A 17,950-nucleotide genomic window follows, 5' to 3' on the forward strand; every position below is an offset into this window, starting at 1 on the left:
AAAGGGCCCCCCCCCTCCCACCCCCACTCCCTTAACATAATTTTATAAATATTCAGGCCCTACCCCCCGCTGCGAGTTCTCGGATTACTGCGGAGACGGCTGCGCGCTAGGGCCCACGTCCCACGGGAGGACTTCCCTCCTCTCCTAGGCCAGAGACGAGTCTCGTAGAGGATGCTTCGGCGGGACGCCGTAGACGCGGCCCGATCGCCGAGCGTGCCCTCGACCTCCATCTTGACGTCGCAGACGATGCACGAGGCCGACTTCATGTAGCTCTCGAGAGTTTTCCGGCTGATCCCTTGGCCCTGGCCTTGCCCTAGGCCCTGACCCAGGCGCGTTGCTGCGCCCGTTCGCTGCTCGAGGCGGCGCACGCGCTGCACCTTGGGCATGTCGTCGTACCACTGGCGAACGTTGGCGCCCACGAGGTTGAAGATGCGCTCGAGCGGCGGGATAAGATTCTTCGATATGTAGTACTCGGCGTCCAGCTGTGACTGCGAGTCGCGCAGGAGCGTTTCGGGGGCGACGCAGCGGTCGATCAGCCGTGCGCCCGGCGCCCCCGTGACCACGACGTAGGGCACACGCTCGCCGTACTGCGGCTCTGCGCGGGCGTCTTCGAGCATGCGCTTCGTGCTGATCATGGCGCCCGGCGGCGGCGGGCCCTTGTCGCTGTAGGAGCCGAGCTTGACTTCCTTGGCGAAGCAAAAGTCCTGAATGGAGACGGTGCCGCGCATGATCTTTTCGCATTGCGCCTGAAAGTATGCCTTGACCTGGCTCAGGTCGGCTGTCTCGAAAAGGAGCTTCAGGGCCTTCTCTTCAATCTTCTGCTCGGCCGGGGTGCCGTCCCGTCTCACCGTTTCGATGCCTTTGGCGTCGAAGTCGGGCTTGACCTGGCTCTTGCTCTCGTATTTGTAGCCGACGTAACGCTTCTTGGCGAGAAGGACGCACGGGTGGTAAACCTTCTCGAACTTGAGTTTGATGGGCCTCGGGTTCATGTCGGTAATCTCCTTGGCAATCTCGTTGCCAATGTCGAAAGCCTGATCTTTTGTGCTGCCCCTAAGGTGGATGAACAAGCTGTCTGTGTCGCCATACACCACCTCAGCGTTCCACCGCTCTTGTGAGTGGATGAAGGCTATCGCTCTTTCAAGGGTCTCTCGTCCAGTCTGTACGATGCTGTCCGCAATCTCTGAGCAGGGCATGCGTCCGGAAAAGGAGGCCGAGGTGTAGCCGTATGTGACGTTTGCCAACAGTTTGAGGGCCAGCTGTCTGTTGTTGAGGAGCTGCTGCAACGACCTGTCGTCCTTATCCTGCTTCATCCCGCTCTTGACCATCACTCGAGTTTCGAGGATCTCGCCAAGCATCTTAGCTAGCAAAGACTTGCGGATCTCAGGCTTCGCGTACATCATGCCATTGGGCGTAATGTTGATGTGGTCTTTCAGCAACTCGAGGAGTCGTTGATGTCTTTTGTACTCAGTGAATCCCATCTTGTTCATACCCCTCCAGCTGGTGATACGACCAAGAAACGTGGAGTAGCACAGGTTATATGCAATCATAACACTTGGATACAGACTCTGAAAGTCCAGGACGAGCACTGGGCTGCTGTAGAAGGCGCTTTGCGGCTCCATAACTAGCGGCAAGCACTCCAGCGCGTTCTGACCGCCCACTTGCTGCCTGCTCGGAGAGACAAGGATGAAGTTCTCGGGCTTCGCAATACGAAACATGATGGACTCAACCTTGTACTGAGAGCCGCGAGAGAAGACTGAGAAAAAGTCCACGCCGAGCAGCCGAGCTTGTTCGCTGGTACGCGGAATCAGCTCATTCGCCTCAATGATGTCGATGTCCAACCGTGTACGGCTCAGATAGTAACGCAGCAGCTTGCTCATGTCGCGATGTATGCCGCTCTTGTACCACTTCGTGAGAGTGCTCCACGAATAGTGAGGTATACGCCGGTGCAATAGATGCCATACGACGTTCTCCATGCTGTACTGCAGCAGGTTCAGCTCCCCGCGCATGGCTCTCCAAACATTGATCATGTGTCTGCCAGTAACGCGAATGGTCGACGTAGTATTGAAGCCCCAGCGATCGTTTTCTTTGCCAATTCTCCCGTGTGAGTTGCTTTTCATGCGAGAGAATTCGTCACAGAGATCGTAGTCGTACTTGACGCGGGCTCGTTCGATGAGGTAGCCCCAAGAGCTTCCGTGAACTTCGTATCCTGTCAGGATGTCGGGATCATGAGTTCGCACAATCTCCACCATCCGCACAAAGAGGTCTAATTCTTCCATCTCCTCGACCACCTCGACAGATGTTTGCCGTCGTACCCTCTCCGCCAAGCTCCCATCAGAGGAAAGCAAGACTATGCCTTGGATCATGGCCCCGGCGGCTTCCTGACTGACGCTTATCGAACCATCAGCTTTTATTGACCAGAAAATGCACTGGACCTCATCGTGCTCCGGATCAGGCACAAGATGACCCCTCGTGTTGACATGCACCTCCAAGCTCATCGTACTCATATACTGGATCTCGTGCTTGATGCCACTGGACTTCTTCTTCTGGTTATACCTGAATCCGTGAGTGTTTCGTGGTGTAGGCCCATCAATCTGAGAATAATGATGGTTCACTTTGGGGCTCTGTAATGACTTGAGCGCGGCATCTGACTTTGACTTCCGTTTTGTCTGCTTGGTCTCCCACCATTTCTTCACCTCTCTGTAACTGGGAGGAGGCTGGGCGATTTCCCAGCCTCTAAACGAGCACATTGCGCGTTGCTCATCGCCGAGAGCTTCATCAAACGCTGGGTTGTCCGTTTCCTCATACCGGCCGCCATCTTGCAAGACACGTGTAGGATCAAAATCCGGAAGGTAAGGTAGAGTGTTGCTCTCCAGACGAAATTCTTTGCCAGCATACTCTCGAGGTTTCAGAGGGACATCCGACTCATTGCTGTAGTACGCATCTTGATAAATAACGTCCGGTGTGTGGTCATCGCCGAGACTTGTGGTAACATCCACCTTCGAGGGCGGCAAAGACCCAATGAGAAGAATGACCTTTCCGTCAGCAACGGCCTGCAGTGCATTTAAAGCACAGGACGATGTGTTTGACGAGCTCGAAGCCTCCTGTGCAATTTTCCCAACTTCGGTCATTCCAGCCAACGGGATTGTTGATCCGTTCCCTCCTGTTAACATAACAGCTGTATTGAACGACACGTGTTTTTCTGGCGAGTCTGAAGATGAGAAGTTGTCTTTGTCGATCTGACTGAGACGCAACTTTGTATTTGGGTCGTCTTGGCTCTTGACAACCGGGAAACCCAGTGCATGGCTGGCTCGCCCCGGCGGTAATATCTGTCGACCATTGGGTCCACTCGAACTCATGAATGTGGGTGACAACCACTTGCTCGGCAGCTTTGTTTCGGGGACGGAAGCAACATTCGGCAGAACCTTAAGCTTGTCCTCTTGTTTTCTTGCAGCTGTGTTGTGCTGGGATAGGGTATGACCGGGGTTCGGACGCTTCGATTCGTTTCCCAACACAGCAGAGGCTCGTCGTTTTACAGACCTGTTGAACTGGCTGCTAGAGTTCCGTGCTCTATGCCGTTTGCTGACCATGTTGTCGGCTTCCGCAATCGCAAGCAGCTCTGTTGGGATAGGGACGACGTGCGGGATGCCAGTTGTCAGCCGACTGATGCAGACGCCCTTGAACGGCCCTGTTACGGGTGTCGTCTCCCGCAAAAAACCTCGTTGCCTGGCACTTGGCCCTTCCCTGGGTTTCCTGTGAGTATTGAGACTTGGCGCAACCTCGTTAACAAGTGTTGTCGAACCCCCCTTCGCGGCATCAGTTGAAAAGTTGATATTACGAAGCCAGTCCTCGTCAGAGTCGTTCGGGAAGTCGTTCGCATCGAGCAAGTCCTTGTCGATAATCTTTTGCTCGTCAACATCAATGCTGCTGGCTGGATCCTCATCGGGGGCGATGATCTCTGTCGCCAAACCAAGCGCAGGCATCAGATTCGCTGGAAATAAATCTTCGACTGACTGCAAAGCAGTCTTGACCAAGTTTGCCAAAGGATGCTTTTCGACAAAGGTATCAAAGCCGGGCTGGCTTTGATCGTCTTGGTCTCTTTCTGCATCGATCAGTCTTTCTAGGTCCTCTCGGTACTCCTCCTCGTGTATCCAGCCTGGAAGTCCTGTCTGTCGAACATTTGCCGACATGGATACGAGGACTTCAGCTGGAAAGGGGCTACTGCCTGGCTGAGCATTTGTCATTCGGAGCTTGCGTCTCCTTGTTTCGTCTTTCCAAAGCCCGGCCATACTGTTGACCAGTTTTAGATCCGAGCGGAGTGGTTTGACACGTTCAATAAAGTCGTGATGTAGCAGACGTTCCTTGATGACTTTGCGATTGGTGATATCCTGAACGCAAATGTCGACTTCAATTGCGCAACGACTCACCCTCGGGAGGTAGAAGTCGTCCAGGATGCTCCCTGGCGGGATTGATTGGTCATGCCACAAGTGTAGCGAGTTCCCCTCCTCGGTATAACGCGGTACGGGCGCTCTGAAGTGAACAGTTGAAGCATCGAGAAACCCACACCCGTAGAGATTGAAGTCGGTCATGAATTGCAACAAGTACTGGAGATGGGCCTCATAGGGTTGAAATTTCCGCTTCATGATGACGCCCTGTTGGAAAAGATCTGCCAGGCGTGTCATGACAATGGGGTTGAACATATAGATCTTGAGGAAGAACTTGTAACCGACATGGAACCCATAAAACGGGATCCCTTTGACGAGAGTGATTCGTGCTACAAACTTGGCATTCCCCGAATACTGATCACGGCGATAACTGACTGCCAGCGCGTGATCAATGGAAAGATGTAATCGATAGATGTATGCGCCAACTATTTTGATTAGCGACACCGAATCAGTGTGCTAGGCTGTCCTCACCTTCGTCTTGTTCCAGGCCGCCGCTGTACTCGACATACATGTAGGGAAACGCTCCATGAATATGCGCGCATACTTTCTGGCCGGTCTCGGTGGACCCAAAAGCCCTTACAATAGGGACTTTTGGCCCCTTCGCGGCTTGAGAGGGGTGAACATCGTTCCGCAGTTGGGGATCAAACCGCGTCGACGTGCCTTGATAATGGTCCAAGCAGTTCAACCTGACCCGAAAGAGGTTCATGACGAGGATGTTCAGATCATGGAGGACGTTGGATTGCTCTATTGAGCGACACCATTGTGGGGGAAGCCAGGGTGAGACCTAATTGTAGGAGGGACGTGACGCGACTCCAGAGTGAGATGACTGCCTGCCTGCTCCAACGTGACAAGACTTAGTCGCGCGATCACGTGGTTTCAGTATTAGGTAAGGAATCTTCCCCATTCAGGATGCTTGGTGTTATCTAATCGTTGACTCGAACCTCCAGCCGTTTTTTGATCCTTGTTGCCATCAATGGGAGACGCGCTTGCTGCAAACACTTCGAAGTGCTGAAGCGCAAAGGCCCAGGTGACAACGAGAACAGCCTAGTATCGTCAGTGTGTCGTTTACTGCCGCCGCAATGCCACCCCCGCCACCACGACGCCCGGACTCCAAGACGGGATCTGGCGCCGGCGCCGCCTCGAAAGAAGAGAACATCTACATTCCCTCCTTCATCAGTAAAAGGCCCTTCTATGCCGGCGAAGAAGGCGACGAACAAAACGACTACCTCGAGCATCAGCGTCTGCAGAAAAAGAATGAACAGTCACAGTGGTATGATCGCGGCAGGAAGGCTGGCCCGGCCGCCACCAAATACCGAAAGGGTGCCTGCGAAAACTGTGGCGCCATGACGCATAAGGCCAAAGACTGCCTTAGTCGGCCCAGGGCCAAGGGCGCGAAGTGGACGGGGCGCGACATCCAGGCGGACGAAGTGATTCAAGATGTCAAGCTAGGCTGGGATGCGAAGCGCGACCGGTGGAACGGATATGACTCCAAGGAATACCGCAGTGTTGTGGAAGACTTCAACCAGATGGAAGAGCTGCGCAAGAAGGCGTTGCCGGCCAGAGATGATGAAGAGGACGAGGGCGCGAACGACGGCGACAAGTATGCTGAGGAAAACGACATGAGCAAGCACCAGAGCACCGCGACACGGCAGCTCAGGTTACGTGAAGACACCGCCAAATACCTCCTGAATCTCGATTTGGATTCCGCCAAGTACGACCCGAAGACGAGAGCGCTCATCGATGGCGGCGCCACGAACGATAAGGCGGCCGACATGTTTGCCGAAGAGGGCTTCATGCGCGCATCAGGCGATGCAGGCGAATTCGAAAAAGCCCAGAACTACGCGTGGGAGGCGCAAGAGAAGACAGGCGACACGAGCCAGCACCTTCAGGCAAACCCTACCGCCGGTCAGTTCTACCGGAAGAAGCAGCTCGAAGAGGCTGAGAAGAAACGTATCGAGAAGGAAAAGAAGCTCCTCGAAATGTACGGCGATGACTCGCAGTACAAGATGCCGGATGAAGTCAAGAACATGGTCACCGAATCAGAGCGATATGTCGAATACGACGAAAGCGGTCTTATCAAGGGTGCACCGAAGGCCGTTGCCAAGTCAAAATACCCGGAAGACGTCTTGATGCATAATCACACGTCTGTTTGGGGTAGTTGGTGGTCAGACTTCCAATGGGGATACGCATGTTGTCACTCGTTTGTCAAGAACAGCTACTGCACAGGAGAAGAGGGCAAGGCAGCTCTGGATGCCTCTGAGCGGCAGAGGACCGGCCAGGCCTTGCTTGAAGCTGTGTCATCCACGAAACCGGCCGAAAGCCCACTCGAGACGAAACCCCAGAGCGAGGGTGCGGCAAAGAAGAGAACGGCAGAGGAGATGATGGGAGGGGTTTCCGAGGCTGAAATGGAGGAATACAGAAAAAAGCGCACAGCCGCAAACGATCCCATGGCAAAGTTCTTGGGCAAAGACGAACTTGTACAATGAAACGACAGTCATACAATCATGATACCCTTCACATCTTTACAGCTTTTCGCGACTAGTGCATATGATGGGACAACTTTATGGGTGATATCGTGGACAAAGTTTTTCTTCATGAAGGTCATGCCATTGATCCGTTGGCTAACGCCTGAAGTATGAACCGCCCAATGTCCATGGTGGGAAATTCCACCGCCCGACGCGTTTTTAAGAACCACCCAAAGCCTGTAGAAGATTGAATTGACGACAGATTTACTCCTCGTCCTCATCCTCCTCGCCATCGTCGTTCTTCTCAGCCGACTTGGCCTTCTTGCGACGAATGCGACCAGGGCGACCGCCACCGAAGGCCGAGGTAAGAGCAAAGTCGATGTGCTTCTGCGAGTCGAGACGGACAATGAACGAGGGGACGTTCACGATCTGCTTGCCGACGCGGATGTGGCGCTGGCGAATGAGCACACGGGCGTGGTGGATGGACTTGGCGAGGCCGAGCTTGTAGACGCAAGTCTGGAGGCGGCGCTCAAGGAAATCCTCAACCTTAAGGGCAAGAACGTAATCGAGCTTCATGCGGGACTCGTCGAGGACACCGACACGGACGAGACGGCGAATGAGCGCATTGCCCTCGAAGAGACGCTTAGGGTCCTTCTCGTCAAGAGTAAGGAGCTGACTGCGAGGGGTGTTAGACATTGGACTTTCCCCGACAAGACTTTGTCCTCAAATTTCCCCCCGAGTCGAAGAAGGACATACCGAGCAGCACGACGAATCTTGGAGAGGGTGAGCTGGACACGCCAGACCTCACGCTTGTTGCGGAGACCGTACTCGCCAACGAGCTTGAGCTCGGAGTCACTGGGATATCGAAGTCAGTTTGGCGCTCACACGACATGAACAGAAGCAAGCTCATGTTCAGTGGCCGGGAGATACTGACAGACGGGCGGCCTCGAAGGGGCGACGCGGGACACGCGAGGTCTTGGAGTAGGAAAGACTGTTGAAAGTAAGTTAGCAAGGCGTTGTTTCTGAGCCCAAGGTATCGTCGTCGACTTACGGAGCCATCTTGCCGACTTGGTGCTTCGCAAACGTGGTTGACGAGGATTTGCGACCAGACTACAAAGTTCACGAACTGGAAAAAAGACTGGTTGTGCGGCGTGGAGCCCAGCATTGGAAGCTCGGGCCATTCTTCGTATCACGTGAGGAAGAATTGCCCTAAGCATAGGGTAAGAGCAGTCACCCCGCTATGGCAAGCGGGACACCCAATCAGCACCGGCCTGTCCACCCGCGAAGCACGGCGCACACACCCGACATTTTTTTCGCCTTGAACAAGTCGTCGCTTCTCAAGATCCAAGATCCTCAACACCAAACCGACGACCACCCCTCCGACGACAATATACCGACAAGATGGGTCACGCTGCGGGTCTTCGCGCGGGTACGCGTGTATGTGACAATCTCAGAATACCAACTCTCGATTGAACGAAACGCTGACGGAAGCGCGCAGTATGCGTTCTCCAGGAACTTCCGCCAGAAGGGCATGATCAAGCTGTCCACCTACCTCAGGCAATACCGGTACGATTGAACTCCGACAAATCGACCCGGCACACGAGAAAATGGAGGTTTCTAACACGGATTTTGCAGCGTCGGTGACATCGTTGATATCAAGGCCAACGGTGCTGTCCAGAAGGGGTAAGACGACTTCCACAAACCACCTACGCACCTGGCGATGCAGAAGCTGTCGCGGTGTCGGATGTTCGAGAAGGCTGCTAACAGTAGGAACAGTATGCCCCACAAGGTCTACCACGGCAAGACCGGCGTTGTCTACAACGTCAGCAAGTCGGCCGTCGGCATCATCATCTACAAGAAGGTCAAGCACCGCTACATCGAGAAGCGCATCAACATCCGCGTCGAGCACATCAGCCCCTCCCGGTCCCGAGACGATTTCCTGCGCCGCGTCAAGGAGAACGCCCGTCTCCGCAAGGAGGCCCAGGCTGAGGGCAAGACCGTCCTCCTCAAGCGTCTTCCTGCCGCTCCCCGCGACGCCCACACCATCTCCCTCAAGGAGAACGTGCCCGAGACCGTCACTCCCCTCGCCTACGAGACCACGATTTAAGGTGTTGTTGGTGGGAGGTGCTGAAAATGGTTGGGAAGGCGTATTCGCTATGTCGCCGAGGGGCTTGACGGCCATAGAAAAGGGTCCGCCCCTCATCCGAGTCACGGGCAGCGGCATGGACAGTGGTCTTCGGCATGAATGGAAGATATCACTTGCTTTTCTTGTGCATGGGGTGTTACACGTGAATCGGACAAATTTCAGCATGGAAAGGCATCGTTGTTTCGGCAAGGTCCATAGGGAATGAAAACCATGGCATCTCGGTATTCAGACCTGCAGTCCACTGTGTCGCTTTGCTCTGGCTGGCACCCATTCGCCGCAGCCGCCTGCATGTTGTGACATTGTTTCCAATGAGATGGCGGCGGCGGTTGGGATCGTGTACTCACATGACAAGCTCAATGGTATGTCCCTTGTGAGAGATTTGATGATGTTGCCGGCAATGAAGTGCCATACACTGCAAGATAACCATAGTCCGGCCGCTCCAGCCTAGACGCTAGTATATCCGCCGCTTGCCAGAGCCGTGACTATTTCCTTTTGCTGAGTGATACCGCCGGAGCATTCTTTGTTAGGCACGATATCGTCGCATTGCCCCACCATCCATCCACTCAGATGAAGCATCATGGGGGTTCAATTAGGCTCTTGCTCTCTTCGCCAAAACCAAAGCCGGCAACTTGTTCAAGGACGACAGTCTTCTGTGCCCCTGCGACAGTCGCGGCATCGCCTGTATTTTTGTGAAGTTTACATCTTCTTGACACGATTTGATGCACAATGGCCTCCCACGTTAGAAAATTGTCAAATTGCATCTCATTCCCTGGCTGGGCGTTAGGTAAGCCATAAATATGGGGGGGAAGCCAGCACCACCCACCTTAGGTACCTTCCAATTGGCGGTAGCCTGGCGTTGGGCGCATGAACGGCTTGGCGCAGCGTGCAGCTTGCGCATCATCGTCACCCAGCCACCACGTCCACCACGAATCTCCTGGAGCTCCCACATTGACATTCGTCACTGCTGACGACTGCTACCCAGCGCTTTGCTTTCCAATTTGCAACACTGAATCATTCGGCTTGCTTCCTCTTCGACGCTGCCGTCACGAAACTATCAACTGAGGAAGGCGACGGCTGCCCCTCAGCAATCGGAGCCTCATATAGTCTTGTAACCGAGGCGCTGCGATACCGTCTCCAGCCATTTCCCCTCTCGACAATAAGGATTTTTGGCTAGCGCCACTCGAAGCCATTGCCCAAGATGTCTTCATCGCTGCAGACTTCGCACACCAAGTATGCAACCCGCTCGATCCGCTTCCCGTCTCACGACCGCTGATGCTCTGAACCAGGACCGACCAGGAGCTTGCTGTTAGTATCAAGAAAGCTACCAGTGCCGACGAGACAGCTCCAAAGCGCAAGCATGTCCGTGCCTGCATTGTATACACATGGGACCATCGGTCTTCCCAGGCGTTTTGGTCGGGCATGAAGGTGTACGTCTCGCTTCCCCCCCTCTCCTAGCACGAGACAAGGCATTGCGCAGTGCTGACCAGATGTCCCTAACAGCCAGCCCCTCCTCGCCGACGAGGTACAAACCTTCAAGGCGCTGATTACCGTCCACAAGGTCCTGCAAGAGGGCCACCCCTCAACACTTCGGGAGGCCATGTCGCAAAAGAGCTGGGTCGATGGGTTGGGCCGCGGCTTGGCCGGAGAAGGTGTCAGGGGCTACGCCCCGCTCATCAGGGAGTACGTCTACTACCTTTTGGCGAAGCTGTCTTTCCATCAGCAGCATCCCGAGTTCAACGGAACGTTCGAGTACGAGGAATATCTCAGCTTGAGGGCGATCAACGATCCGAACGAGGGCTACGAGACCATCACCGACCTCATGACCCTGCAGGACAAGATTGAACAGTTCCAGAAGCTCATCTTCTCCCACTTCCGGCATGCAGGAAACAACGAATGCCGCATCTCTGCCCTAGTGCCCTTGGTGCAGGAGAGCTACGGAATCTACAAGTTCATCACCAGCATGCTGCGCGCCATGCACTCTACGACTGGCGATGACGAAGCCCTCGAACCCCTGCGCAGCAGATACGAGGCGCAGCACTACCGTCTCACCAAGTTCTACTACGAATGCTCCAACCTTCGCTACCTCACAAGCTTGATCACGATTCCGAAACTCCCGCAAGACGCCCCGAACCTACGCGCCGAGGATGACGAGGCTCCTGCCCTGCCAGCACGACCCAAGCAGGAGATTGAACGGAACCCCACGCCCGTACCCGAGCCCAAGTCGCAAGAGCCAGACGACATGAACGAGTTCTGGCAGAGCGAACTCGACCGCCAGAACCGAGAGTACGAGGAGCAACAGCGAGTGCTCGAGGAGAGGCAGAACGCACAGCAAATGGCTCAGCAGCAAGCTGCGCTGCAGGCCCAGAGGGACTTTGAGGAACAGCAGCGACAGCTCATGGAGCAGCAGAAGCGCGAGCAAGAGGCGCTGATGCAGCAGCAGATGCAGTACCAGACCCAGGGAAGGCTGGCCGAGCTCGAGCAGGAGAACTTCCGGGCACGGTCGCAGTACGAGCAGGACCAGCTGATGCTGCAGCAATACGATCAGCGGGTGAAGGCTCTGGAGAACGAGCTGGCCCAGATCCAGGGCAACTACGGGCAGCAAATGTCGAGTCGCGATGACCAGATCGCAGCCCTGCAGGAGCAGGTCAACACCTGGCGGACAAAGTACGAGGCGCTCGCCAAGCTGTACTCCCAGCTTCGCACCGAGCACCTCGACCTCCTCAACAAGTTCAAGACGGTGCAGCTCAAGGCAGCCTCGGCTTCCGAGGCGATCGAGAGACGCGAGAAGCTCGAGCGCGAGATCAAGACGAAGAACCTAGAGCTTGCCGACATGATCAGGGAACGAGACCGTGCCCTTCACGACAAGGACCGCGCGTCGGGCAGCAGCAAGGACGAGGTTGAGAAGCTGAAGCGCGAACTCCGCATGGCCCTTGACAAAGCGGATAACCTGGAGAGGAGCAAGGGCAACGAGCTGTCCACGATGCTGTCCAAGTACAACCGCGAGATGGCCGATCTCGAGGAGGCGCTACGCATCAAGTCTCGCGCTCTGGAAGACGCGCACTCCAAGGTCGCCAACGGCAACACTGACATTGAGCAGCTTCTCCGCGACAAGGAGGAGGAGCTCGAGGTTTACAAGGCGGGCATGGACCAAACCCTCATCGAGCTCAATGAGCTGCGACAGAATCAGGGCGAGACGGACCACGCCCTGGACGGCCAGATTGATGCGCTCATCATGGCCAATCTTGACAAGATTAACGACATCATCGACTCGGTGCTGCAGTCTGGTGTTCAGCGCGTGGATGATGCGCTCTATGAGCTGGATTCTACAATGCAGGCAGGCAACCAGAACGCCTCGCCTTCCTACGTGCTGTCGCAGATCGAGAAGGCGTCCTCGAACGCCATGGAGTTCGCGACTGCCTTTAACAACTTTATTGCCGATGGGCCAAACAGTACGCACGCCGAGCTTATCAAAGCAATCAACATCTTCGCTGGTGCCATTGCCGATGTGTGCAGCAACTCCAAGGGCCTCACGCGCCTCGCGACGGACGAGAAGAGCAGCGACACGCTCCTCAATGGCACCCGACAGTCGGCGCAAGCCGCCGTCAAGTTCTTCCGCGGTCTCCAGAGCTTCCGTCTCGAGGGCATGGACCCGATTCAGAAGACGGACGTTGTCATCAACAGCAACAATGATGTGCAGATGAACCTCCAAAGGCTCAACAAGTTTGTCGAGACGTTTGCGCCCGGCGCAGGCAAACTGGCGGGCAAGGGCGACCTCGGCGACATCATGGATCAGGAACTGAGCAAGGCAGCCGACGCCATCGCGGCGGCCGTGCAGAGGTTAGCCAAGCTCAAGAACAAGCCGCGAGACGGGTACTCGACATACGAACTCAAGGTGCACGACTCGATCCTCGATGCGGCCATGGCTGTGACCAACGCCATTGCGCAGCTCATCAAGGCGGCAACGGTGACACAGCAAGAGATTGTGCAGGCGGGTCGGGGCTCGTCCTCGCGACAGGCCTTTTACAAGAAGAACAACAGGTGGACCGAGGGTCTCATCTCGGCGGCCAAAGCCGTCGCGTCGTCGACCAACACGCTCATCGAGACGGCGGACGGCGTGCTCTCGAACCGTAACAGCCCGGAGCACCTCATCGTCGCGTCCAACGACGTGGCTGCCTCGACAGCCCAGCTCGTCGCCGCCAGCCGTGTCAAGGCCGGCTTCATGAGCAAGAGCCAGGAGAACCTCGAGTCGGCGAGCAAGGCCGTCGGTGCGGCCTGCAGAGCGCTCGTGCGCCAGGTGCAGAGCATGATCAAGGACCGCCAGCAGGACGAGGAGCAGGTTGACTACTCCAAGCTCGGCGCCCACGAGTTCAAGGTGCGCGAGATGGAACAGCAGGTACGTAAACCAATACAGACCCCCGCGGACACAGAAACAGATGACGCTCGCCACCATCGGAGCACCCGGTGCGGCACAGTCGTCTGCCCCCACGCGAATAGACGGAAAAGAGGGCAATTGCCAAGGGGAGAAAGCGAAACAAGCAAAAAAGATGCTGACGTTTTTCGTGCACTGTACAGGTCGAGATCAAGCAACTCGAAAATGCTCTCGCAGCAGCACGACACAGGTTGGGAGAGATGCGCAAGATCTCTTACCAGGAGGACTAGAGCTGCATCAGCGCCCGCAGCTAAGGGCTCTGTTCCCCCCAAGAGACGGCGCGACCATCTTGGCAAGCTAGTCATGTCTCGCGATGGAGCGTTTCCTCCGCAGAAGGAGGCGGGGAGGGGGCAGGGGATGACAAGTGGCAAGGCGTCGAAGCCGGGAGAGGGCACGGGACTTCCGCTGCCTGTCTCCCGCCTCTTGCCTCTTGCAAGGATCGTCAGAGTTAGTGTCTTATTCGAAATAGAAGCCAAGCTTTTGCTGGTTCGCTTGCGGTCTGGGACAAGGCATAGTCTTGTGTATTTCCAGGTCCACCCTCCACCGACGTCTTCTCACCCCTTCCGTGGCACTTGGCCGCTTGCTCGTTTCGTCGTTCAGCTGGAGCCGGCGTCCTCTAGCTGCAACCGTCCAGCCGCATGCTTTCTTCTAGCCTCTGCTTGTTAGCCGAGCGAAGCATGGAAAGAATGTTCCATCACGGCCGCTTGGGCGGAACTCCCGGCTCGTAGCCTCGATCAGTCCTTGACGGCGCTGATGTGACATGCGTCGGTCGCACAAGCGTCAGATCTCAGCGTTGCGAAGCGACGTATGAGCCAAGGAGTTCCCGCTGTTGAAGTGTCGCCGTCAGATTGTTAGTCTCCCAAGGATGTACATGGTGCAGCTTGGCAGCTTGCCATGAGGCTGTCGGCCAGCTGTCGGACACCCCATGGTTTACGACGTGCCAATGGGGCCATTCCCGGGCCCTGGTGTGCTTGCAGCAGGCGGTGCAGCTCGGTTGCCTTTCTTGCGAGAGACTATGATCGTCGTAGACAGTCGTCTTGCGATGAGTAAAGTTTACATGGTCATTTTGACGCGCAACAAAGAGAGACGGAGATGTGACGGTGCATCCACAGGCCCAATGTGTAGATGATTGCCCCGTGACCTGCACTAGGATATCACATGTTGAAGAGAAGAGGACCAGAGAAGGGGGAAAAAGAAAACACGGATTCCGACGGTGCAAACCTGAGGCGCTTTGCGGTGGCATGCGCGTTGACGACAAGACCTCGCCAACTCGTTGGACCAGAAGTCCTTGTCACGCAGCTGCGACCTTTGCGTCCAAGATCATGCAACGGCGTCCGGCTTCCATGTGCCGGACATTGAGTATGATTGGATGCTAAGACCAACCGCTAAAAACATTGGGCTGGTTGTCAGAGGATAGCAAGGGGGCCGGGCTTTGACTCTGGTGCCCGGTCCCGAAGCTGGCCGGCTTGAGCCCGTAACCCGTTCGCCCAACGAGGATCATACCAGGGCGCACAAGAGCACCTGCCAGACTGAACGTGCTGTGTGACGCAGCCATCATAGGATCTTGCCAATTTTCCGCAACGCATATTCCGGCCTGCTTCGCTGCTTCTGCAGAACGTAGGATGAATCGTCATGTTTTTGTCTCATGTTGGCTGTAGGATCAGGGTCTGCAGCTAGGATGCTACCGCTTCGTTGCAACACAGATCCGTGCCTTGAGAGATAGCAACATTCGCAGGACCATTTGGCTTTACCCTAACTGTGAAAGGGCGAGCGATACTCAGCACCATGAGTAGGCACGGAATGAATGGCTCACCACTACCTCTTCGATAAGTAATCGACTTGACGCTAGCACGCAAGTGGCATCTGGACATTGGAGGTGGGGCGTGCTGATCGACTGTTTTCTCTTTGCCCGTTCCTCATCGCCCTGGATTGTCTTGCTCCAATTCCTTGGAGCTAACAACGCTAGCACTTTGTTCAGCTGCTGCCAAGCTCCTCATGATTTATGCCCCCTAGCAAACACTCTAGACTCTCGGTTGCAGCAGCTCACCTCAGATTCGACAGGCGAGGAGGCAGATGTGCCTTTGGCTTGGCAGACGGCGGGCGATCCGGCGAAGAAGATAGCTTGGCATTATAACCGCGGCGGTCGAGGCTCTTCTAAACAGCCCCTTGTGCCAATCACTCCTCCACAGTACCGACATGCCGGCACTCGTCATGATTGCAATCCAACACCCAAAGCGGACAAAGAAGAATGGGGAATCTGAGAGCCGAGTAACAACCGGATTCGATGGCAGTCGAACGGCTACTCCGACAGAGCTATGTGTGAACCGCGACAAAATTGAATTCCGAAGATTCGTTGTTACACAAGCTGCGGATCGTGATGACTGCTAGGCCAATCACAAGAATCATGCCATGCGCTGTGCTTCTTAGCATGCGGCGCAGTTCGGGGAGTAGGACTTGACAGCGATGAAGTAGTGTCTCGAGTTGCTACGTACGTACAGGTGAGTGCTTCTCAACAAGCCACAGTCCAAATCGGTATGCAGAGGGTTGCGTGCGCCTTGTCTTAGCACTCACTCGATCACTCCAGCGTGTGAGTCTTGGAGCTTCTGTGTCCGTGACGGTCAGACGCTGCCTGCAAGCAGAGCGTATTCCCCAAAGTCGATCAAGCATAGGTATAGGACTTGTTTCCGCTTCCCCGAGGCCAACACTGTGAACTTCCAGGGGCGGTGAAAAGCAACTTTTGTTGAGCTAGAATCTTGCATGGATTACTCGGGGGGTGATAGCCGCATCAGAAGTCTGCGCAAGAGAAAGGTGCAGCAAGCCATCCCAACGAGGAGCAAACAATCTCCCCATGCGGCTCTTCCCCCAGTAAACACGAGTAACGCAGCTTCATGAACTCGTCATGAAGATTGATTCGATGTCCAGATACGGAAGCCTCCTCAAAGCAGAGTATTGGTCATGGATGTTTGCTACTGTGCGCCAGTGGCTCCAAGAGGGGATTCTCGGAATTGGTACTTCGAACCGGAAGAAACTTGCGCATCCAACAACCATGGAACACGGCAAGGTTCTGAACGACGGATCGCTGGGGGATCCTCGCATCCGGACGCTTCTTGTGTTGCATAAGCCTCCATGGCCTGCTGCTTGCAAGAGGTGGCTGACGTGCGATTCGGTGGAGTTTGTCCTGACCGAGACGCGCCAAAGGATCAGGGGGGGAGATCATTTGTCGTGGCTCACGAATTGGGGTTCAGTTTCGGCATGACGGTGGAAATAGAGGAGCAATTGAACCGGACAGCATCTTGAGTAATAGGCCCCGCTGAAGAAAGTCAGTGGTTTCGGGCGCCGCAGTACCCGAATGCCAATTCCTGCCGCCAATCTTTAGAGGACAAAAAGAAATGGGACGTGATAGAAAAAGAGCCATTGGGTCCAACTCTTGGGTTCGGCGACCACGCACGGGGCGTATCGGCAGTAGGTACCTCGAACAGGGTCACAGGCAGGGGTCGCGCCATGATACGTCAGTTCGCATCGTCCAGTAGCGGGCATAGCGTTATGTCGGCCTCGTACCCTACTTCTTTGGAGAAAGGCGCATGGAGAGGAGTGGTGAAGTGCCACTGCTAGCGTGGTTGGCAAGTAGTGGTGATGTTGTTGGAGAACGATGGATGTTGGAGAGAGGAGGCTTGTCGTCGGAACTCCCAGTCATGATCTGTGACACCTCCTTCTGGCTGCCTCGTCTTGCAAGGGCAGGGGCAACCCCAATCGCCTTGGTCGGAAGTGGGAAAGGGCTGCCCACGGCGCCTTGGCGACCCTCGTGGCGTTGCTGCCAGATCCTCCCAGACCCTTGCCAGGCGCCCGAGCCAACCAGATTTTACAGCTTGAACCCTGACATGTTACACAAAAGGGAGCCGATGATGTTCAACTCCATTCGCTGGTTTCATCGACCGCTGATCCTTAGGCACTACGCCAGACTGATCTTAGTGCGCGAGTCGGACGGGCAGGAGGGCTGGACGGGGTGCTTGTACAGGCAATCGGGTGGAAAGGCATGCTGCAGCCGCGCGGGCAAGGCCTGGCGATGTGGCTGCATGTCCTCTTTGCCTTTTACCTTGCCCACGCTTGCCACGCTCGCTGGACCTCGTGATGGTTGGTGATGTGGTCATGTCGGATCTGTTGCTGCGCTAGTGCAATGGAGAGGGGCCACGCAAGCATGCTCGACCTGCCAAGGCCCCATGGCTTCCCCACTCCTCCATATACTGTCCATCTGTGCGGTAGCATGTAGTCTCTTTTCCTGCACAGCAGGTTCCTTCGAGGAGAAGAGAGGCCAAACATATGGCTGCATGTCGTACGAATAGGGATTGCAAGTGCACGCCCATGGTCGTCGGGGATCTTTGCTGTCCTACCCTTCCTCAAGTCTGATGCTTGTCTGTCCCTAATCGGCCTGTTCAGGCACGAGTGGGCTTCCAAGATGAGCCATGCCCCC

General features: G+C 55.6%; 5 protein-coding genes across 5 annotated transcripts; 3 read left to right on the plus strand and 2 right to left on the minus strand.

Moving 5' to 3' along the window:
• Window positions 1–59: 59 nt before the first annotated feature.
• Window positions 60–4,953, minus strand: VDAG_02438 (DNA polymerase zeta catalytic subunit; the record flags this gene model as incomplete). Its single annotated transcript, XM_009653091.1, has 6 exons — window positions 60–3,491; window positions 3,585–3,685; window positions 3,836–4,222; window positions 4,289–4,385; window positions 4,425–4,867; window positions 4,914–4,953. 6 exons carry the CDS (start codon window positions 4,951–4,953, stop codon window positions 60–62), a joined length of 4,500 nt encoding a protein of 1,499 aa, XP_009651386.1.
• A 568-nt stretch (window positions 4,954–5,521) lies between these two features.
• Window positions 5,522–6,928, plus strand: VDAG_02439 (pre-mRNA-splicing factor SLU7; the record flags this gene model as incomplete). The annotated part of the gene is made up of 1 exon (XM_009653092.1): window positions 5,522–6,928. One exon carries the CDS (start codon window positions 5,522–5,524, stop codon window positions 6,926–6,928), a length of 1,407 nt encoding a protein of 468 aa, XP_009651387.1.
• Window positions 6,929–6,966: 38 nt separating this feature from the next.
• Window positions 6,967–7,966, minus strand: VDAG_02440 (40S ribosomal protein S9; the record flags this gene model as incomplete). Its single annotated transcript, XM_009653093.1, has 4 exons — window positions 6,967–7,583; window positions 7,664–7,762; window positions 7,842–7,898; window positions 7,959–7,966. 4 exons carry the CDS (start codon window positions 7,964–7,966, stop codon window positions 7,172–7,174), a joined length of 576 nt encoding a protein of 191 aa, XP_009651388.1. The 3' UTR covers window positions 6,967–7,171.
• A 296-nt stretch (window positions 7,967–8,262) lies between these two features.
• Window positions 8,263–9,291, plus strand: VDAG_02441 (60S ribosomal protein L21-B). The gene is made up of 4 exons (XM_009653094.1): window positions 8,263–8,344; window positions 8,406–8,473; window positions 8,543–8,590; window positions 8,684–9,291. Exons 1-4 carry the CDS (start codon window positions 8,309–8,311, stop codon window positions 9,012–9,014), a joined length of 483 nt encoding a protein of 160 aa, XP_009651389.1. The 5' UTR covers window positions 8,263–8,308; the 3' UTR covers window positions 9,015–9,291.
• Window positions 9,292–10,251: 960 nt separating this feature from the next.
• VDAG_02442 (SLA2 protein) lies at window positions 10,252–13,712 on the plus strand (the record flags this gene model as incomplete). The annotated part of the gene is made up of 4 exons (XM_009653095.1): window positions 10,252–10,283; window positions 10,340–10,427; window positions 10,558–13,446; window positions 13,626–13,712. The coding sequence occupies 4 exons, from the start codon at window positions 10,252–10,254 to the stop codon at window positions 13,710–13,712; spliced, it is 3,096 nt and encodes a 1,031-aa protein (XP_009651390.1).
• Window positions 13,713–17,950: the final 4,238 nt, after the last annotated feature.

This window comes from Verticillium dahliae, genomic scaffold (genome assembly GCF_000150675.1).
Source record: "Verticillium dahliae VdLs.17 supercont1.4 genomic scaffold, whole genome shotgun sequence".
Classification (NCBI taxonomy): domain Eukaryota; kingdom Fungi; phylum Ascomycota; class Sordariomycetes; order Glomerellales; family Plectosphaerellaceae; genus Verticillium; species Verticillium dahliae.